Genomic DNA, 11,624 nt, shown 5'->3' with positions numbered 1-11,624 from the left:
AAATGCAAGAGTTATCCTCGCAACTTCAGGAGTTGCTGGGGAAGGGGTTTATTCGGCCGAGTAGCTCGCCGTGGGGAGCACCCATCCTATTTGTGAAGAAGAAAGATGGCTCGCATCGCATGTGTATTGATTATCGGGAACTGAATAAGCTGACGGTCAAGAACCGTTACCCGTTGCCGAGGATCGACGATTTATTCGATCAGTTACAGGGAGCATCTTGGTTCTCCAAGATTGATTTGAGGTCAGGCTATCATCAGGTGAGATTACGGGACGAGGACGTCCAGAAGACGGCATTCAGGACGCGTTATGGGCATTATGAGTTTGTGGTGATGCCTTTTGGGCTCACCAACGCCCCGGCTGTGTTCATGGACCTCATGAACAGGCTATGTCGGCCGATGTTGGATCGGTCGGTGATTGTGTTCATTGATGATATTCTAGTATATTCGAGATCTAGAGAGCAGCACGAGGAGCATTTGAGGGAGGTTCTTGGAGTTTTGAGATCGGAGAAACTTTATGCAAAGTTTTCCAAGTGCGATTTTTGGTTGCGGGAGGTCCAGTTTCTGGGACATCTCGTTAACCAGAAGGGGATATTGGTCGATCCGGCCAAGGTTGATGCAGTGATGAGGTGGGAGGTGCCAAGGTCACCTTCTGAGATCCGGAGTTTCCTTGGGTTAGCAGGGTATTATCGGAGGTTTATTAAGGATTTCTCCAAGATTGCGGTTCCACTCACCAGATTGACCCGGAAGGGTGTTACATTTCTATGGGGTCCCGAGCAGCAGACCTCCTTTGAGACGCTTCGCCAGAGGTTGTGTGAAGCTCCGGTATTAGCTCTTCCGGAAGGGATGGAGGGTTTTGTGGTATTCTGTGATGCATCGATTTTAGGACTGGGAGCAGTACTGATGCAGAAGGGACATGTGATAGCATATGCATCGAGGCAGTTGAAGCCTCACGAGACGAGGTACCCCACACATGATCTGGAGTTGGGGGCAGTGGTGTTCGCCCTCAAGATTTGGCGGCACTACTTGTATGGGGTTCGTTGTACGATTTACACGGACCATAAGAGCTTGAAGTACCTGATGGATCAGCCTAACCTAAACATGCGGTAAAGAAGGTGGTTAGATGTGGTCAAGGATTATGATTGCGAGATTTTTTACCACCCGGGCAAGGCTAATGTGGTAGCCGACGCGTTGAGTCGCAGGGCGGAGAGTGCTCCACTGCGAAATGTATGTTTGCGACTGACTGTGATAGCTCCAGTTCTGGACGCCATTCGTGGGGCACAGGCCGAGGCTGTGCGTCCGGAGATGCAGAAGAGAGAGCGGGTCGTTGGGTTGGTTTCGGAGTTCATATCGAATAGTCGAGGCCTTATGACTTATCAGGGCCGGATCTGGGTACCGTTTGTAGGCGGTACACGTACTACATTGATGGAGGAGGCTCATAGATCGAGATTTTCAATCCATCCCGGGGCTACAAAGATGTATTTGGACCTAAGGAAGGAGTATTGGTGGCCTTGTATGAAGAGGAATGTCGCATGGTTTGTCGAGAGGTGTTTGACCTGTCGAAGGGTAAAGGCCGAACACCAGAGACCGCATAGCAAGTTGCAGCCATTGGAGGTTCCCGAATGGAAGTGGGAACAGATCACTATGGATTTCATCACCAAATTGCCAAGGACTGCCAGAGGAGTCGATGCAATTTGGGTGATTGTGGATAGGTTGACGAAGAGCGCTCACTTCCTTGCCATCAATGAGAGTTCTTCGGCGGAGAAGTTGGCAGAGATTTATGTGAGGGAGGTTATATCTCAGCATGGGGTGCCGATCTCGATCCTTTCAGACCGCGATGTGCGTTTCACTTCCCGCTTCTGGAAGAAATTTCATGAGGAGTTGGGTACTAAGCTGCATTTTAGTACCGCATACCACCCCCAGACCGACGGCCAGAGTGAGCGGACGATTCAGACACTTGAGGACATGCTTCGGGCATGTGTATTGGACTTTGGGGGTAGTTGGGATACGTATTTGCCCTTGGCGGAGTTTTCCTACAATAACAGCCATCATTCGAGCATCGGTATGCCGCCCTTTGAGCTGTTGTATGGTAGGAGGTGTCAGACTCCCATATGTTGGGGAGAGGTTGGGCAAAGGGTAATGGGCAGTACAGAGATCGTGAATCAGACGACAGAGCAGATACATCTGGTCAGACAGAGGTTATTGACCGCTCAGAGCCGACAAAAGAGTTACGTGGATAGACGCCGGTCCGAGCTGGAATTTCAGGTCGGCGACCTTGTTCTCCTGAAGGTTTCTCCTTGGAAAGGAGTGATCCGGTTCAGGAAGAGGGGCAAATTGGGGCCCCGGTTTATAGGTCCGTTTCGTGTGATCAAAAGGGTAGGCCGGGTAGCCTATCGGCTGGAGTTACCAGCAGAATTGGGGCAGATTCACAACACTTTTCATGTATCGCAGTTGAGGAAATGTATAGCCGACGAGTCGGCAGTGGTTCCATTAGAGGATATTCAGGTAGATGCAAGCCTGAATTATGCTGAGAGACCAGTGGCTATTAGGGATCGGAAGATCAAGATTTTGAGGAACAAGGAGGTACCTCTGGTATTGGTACAGTGGCAACATCGGAAGGGATCAGAAATGACCTGGGAGCCGGAGGGTATGATGCGGGAGCAGCATCCGGAGCTATTTTAGAGCGAGACTTCGAGGACGAAGTCTAGTTCTAGTGGGGGAGAGTTGTAACATCCGGATTTTACCAGGTATCTTGTAAATCTAATTTTGTCATATTGTGAGAGGGACTCGGCGAGTTGGAGCTCAGACTCGCCGAGTAGAGACGCGGAATTGAACATTGGTGCGCCTGGACTCGGCAAGTCCAGGATATGGACTCGGCGAGTCTGCGCTGTGTAATGAAACCCTAAATCTCCGGGTTTGAGGCCTATTTAAAGGGCCTTATGGCCGTCATTTGTGCTCACCCAACCCTCAGTGAGTGTCCCTTGTGTTCTTGAGCTATTTGTGAAGAGAAAGGAGCCATTCTTGATCTTGTGTGTGTGTGTTATTTAGCAAGAAGAAGGAGACCCTAGGCAAGAGGAAGCAAAGGAGGTTGCTATTTCGTGGATTTGGAGCTTAGATCATCACTCTAGAGGTATTATCTCGGACCATTTTCTGTTTAGTGAAGCATGATGCAATTTAAGGCTTGTGGTGGTCATTTATGGGATGATTTGATGCCCATTGGTTCCCTCTTCGAGTTGAGGCCATGGATCTGGATCCATAGAGGTCCAGAAAGCCTCACTCATCAAGCTTTATGAGTGACAATAGAGTCTTTGACCTTGTGTTGTAGTATTTGAGTCATAAACATCATATATGGTCATAAAGAGGTTGTATGTGCATCAAGATTGTAACTTTACGTGCTAAATGAGCTTGGAGGGACTGGATCTATGGATTAATGAACTGGATCTGACCTTTAGAGCAAGATTGAGTCAGTGAATGGCATGGACTCGCCGAGTCCGAAGAACAGACTCGGCGAGTAGCATGAATGTTGCCCGACCACACTGTGAGTGGCCTCGCCGAGTTAGGACAGGTGGACTCAGTGAGTCAAGGGGGAGTCAGAATGGACAGGTGGACTGAGTCTAACTGGACTCGCCGAGTTGTTCTTGAGACTCGGCGAGTTGAGTCGTGGTGGCCCCACAACTAGTGCCAGGTGGAACTCGTCGAGTTGAGGGAATGCTCGACATGTCAAGGGAGGATTCCAGGGAAATTGGTGTACACGCCCAGACTCGCCGAGTCGCCTAGGTACTCGCCGAGTCCGGTCAAAGTTGACCGTTGACCGTTGACCAGCGTTGACCTAGATTGACTTGTTATAGTGTGGTCAACCCTAGTTGGGAAAGTGTTAATTAGAGGTATATTGTGCTATAGGGGGACGACAGCTCGACAGGTCGAGTGATTAGCGATTTCAGGGTTACGATTTACCGAGACACGCGAGGTGAGTCTTCTCACTATACTTTACCTTGAGTAGGTAACCAGAGTTATGTGATAGAGTATTTGTATGCTATGTATGTTATGTCTTGTACTGCATTACTTCTATGCGTTTGATGTTGTGCATGTTTACAGAGTTAGAACCGGAAGGTTTACAGAGTTAGAACCTGAGGGTTCACAGAGTTTGGGTGCACGGACCCACAGAGTTATAGCCTCGAGTGGCTAATATGTGTTATATGTAGTATTTTGGGGAACTCACTAAGCCTTGTGCTTACAGTGTTGATGTTATTGTTTCAGGTACTAGTGACGACCGCGGGAAGGCGCCGGCTTGATCCGTACACACACACATTCGGAGCTTGATATCATGATCTTGGGATTTGTATTGTCTTGTTTGGATAATTAAAATGGTTGTTTAATGAATATTAATGGAATTATGTTTTATAAAAATTGAAAAATTTGTTTTGAAAATTTTCGGTGTTACATCTTGATACTCCCGAACAATTGGAACATTAACCACAGTCTCTTTACGCTTTTCTCGAGTATCCATAACATAGGAAACAAATCCAGAATCACCAACTCTCCCCCACTTAGGGCCCGGATACACACTAACTACTATTCGCAATCAATCATTTCCCCATTAGAGCTCTACCAATCCATCTCCAAAATAACCTTGCTCTCATCCAGGGGAATAACAACCAAATTGATCGGATTCTGCTCGCTGAACAACTTCAAGACACAACCCCGATGAACCCTAGATACTCGTACAGGACAATCGTCGGCAGTATCAACCTCTAGCCTACAATCCAGCTCCCCCGGAGCATCGACAAACCTCTTGCTAAGGTCAAGAGATTCAAAGGGTCGGGTAGCCCTCAAATCAAACAATACCAAAGTAGAGATACCGTTCACAATCAACGATCCTAAAACAAACCACACAGATATAAGCAGAAAATCAACATAAATAAAGAGATACGGAGAAGATACATACCAGTCAACACATCTAGTGATGTACAAGCCTCCTCGGTTGTCAGCTGGAAAGCCCTACTCCTCACAACATGCGCCTCTTCCTTGCTCTGCAGTCCATCTGCAATCCATAAGGTTGCAGGAGCAGGTACTGCAACTGGTCCTACTGCTGCTAAACTCAGGCAATTGGCCTTCTTATGGCCCCTCTGATTGAAATGAAAGCAAATCAGATCAAATACCTAGGTGGTGGTGGTGTAAGTGCAATCCCTTCTAAAATGACCTGTTTTACCGCACTTGAAGCAGCCAAAACCACCCACCCTGCACGCCCCATTGTGCATATTGTCTCACTTACCGTAGCGGCTTCGGCCCTACTGGCCCTTCGTCCTCAAGTCAAAAACCTTGGGCCTCTTTCTTGAACCCTCTAAGCTTTGAACCTAATCCAATTTCCACTTCCTCTCCATCTCCAAGTCAATCTCCCTCACTCTGGCTCACGTTATCGCGTGGTACCTCGCTTTCATCATCTCCTCATATGCCACATACTACAGAACTAATAACACCCTCTTATGGAACATAATAATGATCTCTGCTACCGTCTCAGTAGTTTGGCGAAGGTCCTGAAACTCCCTCGCCAACTGCTGGACCTCAATCACAAGTGAAAACTCAGCTTGAAATCTCGCCATAAAATCCTCCAAAGTCATCAACTTAATCGCCTCACCTCCCAAGGCGTGCCCAACCTCCTCCCACCAGTCTAGATCTTTTTCCTTCAGAAGACAGGATGCAATGCGGACCTTCGCCTCCTCATGACAAAGGCTAGATTGAAAGATGAACTACGGGTAGTGAATCACATGTGATTACTTCTCGTAACATGAATAATTGTCTTGTGTAACTTTCCATAAACATGTATAATCAACTTGTATCCCCCCCTAAAACATATAAAACATTTGAAAGGTTCATTTAAGGGGTATGAACTCACCTGAAATCGTGTAATTGGGTAAAAGAGTCGGTTGAGCGTTTTGTACCAAATAACGACTTGTGCACCTTTTAGGACCCTAATGTCATATGAAATATGTATTTTTACAAGAAATTAATCATTTTTATACTTTTCATTAGAGTATTTAGGCATTCTAGCATCAATTCGGGGTTTTAGGGCCTATAAGGGGTTCCCGGGAGTGGTACAAGGCCAAGAGGAGTTTACGGGAAAGCCCACGAGTTCACTCCCTTAGAGTTTACGGCCCAAAGGCCACTCCTTGGGAGTTTACGGCCGTAAGCTCCCTAGGCTTGACCGTAAACTCATGTGGTCCTCCAAAATTGCAAATTAAGGCCTTATTTCACTTCCCTAAATTCCTAGCAAGTTTCTTGGACTAATTTGGAGGGTTTAAATCCTCATTTTGGGGAGTTTACGGTCCAAGCTTGTGCTTGGGCCGTAAACTCCATTTTGTTCTTCAAAATGGCATGTTAAATGGTCCAAAACACTCTCCTACACCTTAGATAAATTTATGAAGGCCTTAGGTGGGGTTTTAGGAACTTTTTGGCAACATTTTTGGGTGTTTACGGCCCAAGACTATTCTTGGCCGTAAACTCCTCTTTTTGTCCCTAAATTGTGTTGTTTAGTGGCCTTAAACATTTCCAAGGTTCATAGTTAATTTACTCCATGCCCTAGATGAGTTTTTGGGACATTTTTCAAGGGTTTTTGGGTGTTTACGGCCTAAGCATGAGATTGGGCCGTAAACTCCTTTTTAGGCTTCAAATTCTTGTGTTTTCATGTCCAAACTCACCTAGGTAAATCCCTTAATTAGTACACAAGCTTAAAGGAAGGAAAAATGGGGGTTTTGGCAAGGTTTTAGGTGTTTACGGCCTAAGGGGCTTCCTAGGCTGTAAAATCCCTTTGATCCACTAAATTCTTTGATTTTTGGCCTCTAAATGTTATAGACTATGATTAGAACAAGGTAGGGAAGAAACCCTTACGTTTGGAAGCCGGAATTCGCGGTTTTGGAGTCGGGTTCGGATCTAGAGAGAGAAAGTAGTGAGAGAGAGAGAGAGTGAATGAGTGGTAAAAGGCTTAAAAGTGGTGTTCATTTGCTTATATATGTCTCGGGTATTGCACCCGGTACACGGCTACCCAATGCTAAAGTTTAATGGGGTCAAAACCTTTTACCCGGGTGAAGTGGTTGAAAAGTAATATAACTGTATTTAGTTAAACGGGGTTAACACTTACAAGTTATAATTACTTATGATAATATCGGGACATATACATAACTAGAGATTTGTTTATTGACGACTCCAACATTACGGAAAAATAACATATATCGACGCATTCCGTTAGTGAAGATGAGATTTGTAGCGGCAATAGATTTGGGGTTGTCACACCTAAACAAGCCAATGCAAATTTATATAATATATGTTTTAATTTTAATTTTATATATTAATTTATAACTAATAATACTTTTATTATTTATCATCATACAACGAATGAAAATGCGAACGGGCAACAAGTTGCGCCGTTAAGCCCTTTTGTAGGATAAAACCAATTTTTTTGAAGCCTACATCCATAGATCTAGAGGATATAACATTACTATGGATCAGATATAACATTGCTATGCATGATCCACTGTAGTCTACTAATAATTAAATATTAAATATCAAATAATGATAACCAAACTTTTTATCAAGCTTAAAAACACAAATGAGCTTGATATTTGACTATTAGCTAAGCCGAGGTTAGGCGCATTTAGGCAGGTCTGACAAACAAGTCGAGCCCAAGCCGAGCTCGAGCATTTTAAATCCACCACGAGCCAAGCTCATGTAAAACTTGATGCTTTAAGAACTTGAGGGTTTAATTTAGTCTATTTATAGTTGTGTGACCAGTTTGCTTGTTTCCAGGTTCTGAAATATGATAATATGCTGAGTGGTTTAGATGCGCTCATAGCACAGACACCTAGTAGGTGCTCGACAAAATGCAGATCATATATGAAGTTCTAAACGCAGATGATATATGAAGTTCTAAATGCACTCATATATGATTTTACCGGTATATTCTACTTGATGTGATCATCAATCATCAACAATTTTACCCTCAATAATATCTCTTTTATTGGCAAACAGGCAGGAAATTACATATATGTTAATTTATTCACTAAAAAAAAAAAACTTTTGTACCAATGACAAATACCAAAATGGTAATTAAAATGCGTCAAAATTCAAAATGTAATGTTGTTATTTTTTTTTCTTTCATAGTAGTTATGTAGTTCCGTTTCAGCAATAGTCTCCCCCATGTCTAACAAATGAAGGGTTTCAACACACTGATAAAAGTTACGTAAACTTGAAGCAGCATTGAAGTCGCCTACTCTTGATGACACCCCCGTCTTGAGATTATAAACATGGAGCCCATGAGAGAAAGTATTGAGCAACAAAGCTTGCGGATGCAATTCCAAAACACCTAAAATAAAAAGTTGATCTGTTTTCAATTTAAAAACCACAGACCACGAAGCATCTCTCCATACCCGAATCCAACTTTCACTAATTTCATCATTACAAGAAATCAAAGCTAAAGAACCTTGCATGGTTGTTAGTCCCGATGTCACCCAAATCCGAACGGACATAGGCACTGGAATCATATCAAAAACATGAGTGCTCAAATTGAATGTTAGTATACAACTAATGCATCCGGTTTTCTTTTCTCTTTGATTAATATATGTCACCCAATGCAACACTCCATTGAAAAAAAAGGAATCGTAACGGATACTCTGAATCTGATTTTGATGTTTAGGGGAAGCAATCTCACACCATGTGCCACTCTTCACAGCATAAACAAATGAATTGTTGCCTTTGACATTTGATGTCTGGACAACTTTGTAGTCATCACTGATTGGATCGAATCCAAACCCAATCCCTCGCAACGTAAAGGGTTCAGATCTCTGAGGAAATTCAGGCACGATTAGTTTGCGCCTGATTGAAGGGTTCCATAGAATCAAACCTTTTTTAGTCCACAAACAGAAAGTTCCATTACATGAACCAATAGGTGCGCCAGAAGGGAACGGGACTTCTGTTGTTATATCAATGTATCCACGTTTGGGACACAAATACAATGCCAATTCCTCCTCCTCTCCATGTGATGTGTAAAAGAATTCTTGTTGTTTTTCATTTTTGTCATCGCTAATTAGATGAATGAAGTGGATTTTTTTTGGGGATATAAGAGTGTGCATGCGTATAAAACCAAGGGTAGAAATACAAGTATATAACGATTTAGAGAGTGATCTAAATCGGAGGAGGGATTTCGGTGCTAGTCTTGTAAATATTTCAACGATCAAATCTTCGCATAGATATTCCGACATCTGCATTTTTCCAACAAGATAAAAATCAGTTGCAATCAAAATTCTTCTCTGTTTGCATAACTTTATAATTCTTGTGAATATTCATGGTTATGTAAATGGATGTACAAGATGTTCATCAACTAAAATTGACTGCGAAACTAATGAGCATGAGTAACTCCAACAGAAGTAATATATTTACACAAAAGTTCAATAGTAAAAGAGTTATGTTCTCAATTACATCATCTAGCTAGGTCGATTTCTCATGCAATCCAAATTAACAAATTACTAAAGTCAAAACTAATATAAAACCAAATCAAAGGTTCTGGCTTTGTTTTTCACCAATCCATTAGAAATTCAAGTTTCAGCCTAAGAATTAAAAGCATAAATCAGAATTACGCATGAAAAATAAAACATGATTTATGTTATTTAATCAAAAGACAGAGTTTCCCAAACATGAAACTTATCTATCATTCAATTAAAGCAAAAACAGAAGTTACCTCGAGTAGGAGAATTAAGAAACTGAAAACAGTAAATTTGATAAAAATTTGAATTAGAGCAACCCAGAAAAAGAAATAGCGATTACGTTCCGGCCTTGGTGAGAAGTGAGAAGTGAGAAGTGAGAAGTGAGAACTGGGATAGAGAGGAGAGGAGAGCGAAAATCTTGCCAAAATCCGATCGATCGATTGATACTTTGATAGGCGTGATTCAGTGAAGAAAGAAGGAATTTTAATCATGAATTCGTGATTATCAGATTATACTGTTTTTCTGTTCCATATATTTCTCCATCAGCTTGTTTTTTGTTCTACGCCTTTGGACTACCAAAATGAACAATGGGCCGACCTTATACATATATTGATATATTGCGTTAATTTATGTGAAACTTAGACCATACCATCCTAAGTTCCTAACAAACTTATCAAAACATTGAATACATTTTATAAGGAGTATTTATAAGTTATTGAATACGACAATAATTAAGATGAAATTTAATTCTAACATCTAAGTTGTAACCTCAACATCATAACAAATGCGTGCATTGCCAAAGCCAAAGCCAATGTCGAAGATGCAGATTAAAGGATTCCGTAGAATCAATCGATCTTTCATTGAAAGAGATATGATACATAAATAGGTACAATAGCTAACAAACTACCTAAAATACAATATCAATTAAGAGAAATTACAGGGGAAAATAATACATCTAATACTCCCCGGCAATTGGAGCAGGAGGAGGACAGATGCTCAAACTGGTATTGAAACGATTGAAGAGGTGACGTGGCAACCCTTTGGTAAAGATCTCCGCATATTGATGATCGGTCGGTACATGAATGACACAAACTCTTCCAATTTGAATTAGTTCTCGTACAAAATGAATGTCAATCTCGACATGTTTTGTTCGTTGATGTTGGACAGGGTTGTTAGAGAGGTAAACAGCGGAGATGTTGTCACAATATACGATCATTGCTTTTGTTACCGGCACGTGAAGTTCAAGTAATAGGTTGCGGAGCCAGCTTGTTTTGGTAGTGGCATTTGCAACACATCTGTATTCTGCTTCTGCACTAAAGCGGGATACCGTTGGCTGCCGTTTAGATGACCAAGAGACAAGGTTTTCTCCAAGAAACACACAATATCCAGATGTTGAACGAAGAGAATCGGGGGACCCTCCACAGTCAGCGTCCGAGTTTGCGGTGATGCGAAGGTTTGAGGATGCGTGAATGTGAAGCCCTTGGTATGCGGTTCCTTTTAGATAGCAAAGTATTCGTTTGAGGAAATTAAAATGAGGTTCTCGGGGAGCATGCTTAAAAAGGAAAACTTGTTGAACGGAATAGGCAATATCCGACCTCGTAAAGGTAAGGTATTGTAGAGCACCTGCTAGGCTTCGATAAAGAGTACCATCAGTGAACGTTTGAACACAGTTAGCACTAAGTTTGGAAGAAGTGTCCACCGGTGTGCCGAAAGGGTTGCATTCTGTCATTTTTTTTTTCTCTATCAAGAATGACGTTAACATACTGAGATTACAAATGGAACATACCTTGATTGGTACGTGTAACTTGAATGCCAAGAAAATGATGAAGTGTTCCCAAATCGGTCACGAAAAATTCGCGAGAAAGAGTGTCGGTGACCTTGCGTAGAAAATAATCAAAAGATGTCGTAAGTATAATATCCTCGACATATAGAAGTAAGTATGTTGTGTCTTGCCCTTTCTGATAAACAAATAGAGAAGTATATGTGGCAACACTTTTAAAACCATGAGATGTGATGTATGTGGCAAAGAAGTGGTACCAAGCCCGTGGGGCTTGATGAGCCTATATAAAGACTTTCGTAACCTGCAAACAAAGTCAGGGCGGGTGTGATCCACAAAGCCCGGAGGTTGGTGCATATAAACGGTTTTGGCAAGATT

The 11,624-nt window shown here is 42.6% G+C and overlaps 1 protein-coding gene across 1 annotated transcript; it reads right to left on the bottom strand.

The window, feature by feature from the left end:
* Positions 1-8,113: 8,113 nt before the first annotated feature.
* On the bottom strand, positions 8,114-9,118 carry LOC145007434 (F-box/kelch-repeat protein At3g06240-like). The gene has a single exon (XM_078966371.1). The coding sequence runs from the start codon at positions 9,116-9,118 to the stop codon at positions 8,114-8,116; it is 1,005 nt and encodes a 334-aa protein (XP_078822497.1).
* Between the last annotated feature and the right edge of the window lie 2,506 nt (positions 9,119-11,624).

Source organism: Lactuca saligna, chromosome 7 (assembly GCF_052625555.1).
Source record: "Lactuca saligna cultivar CGN05327 chromosome 7, ASM5262555v1, whole genome shotgun sequence".
NCBI lineage: Eukaryota > Viridiplantae > Streptophyta > Magnoliopsida > Asterales > Asteraceae > Lactuca > Lactuca saligna.
Note: the sequence above shows the minus strand (reverse complement) of the source record. Positions and strands in the feature narration are given on the sequence as shown.

What these genes read in the sequence shown, in the direction of transcription:
- LOC145007434 (XM_078966371.1), bottom strand. Translation starts at nt 9,118, where the DNA reads ATGCACACTCTTATATCCCCAAAAAAAATCCACTTCATTCATCTAATT.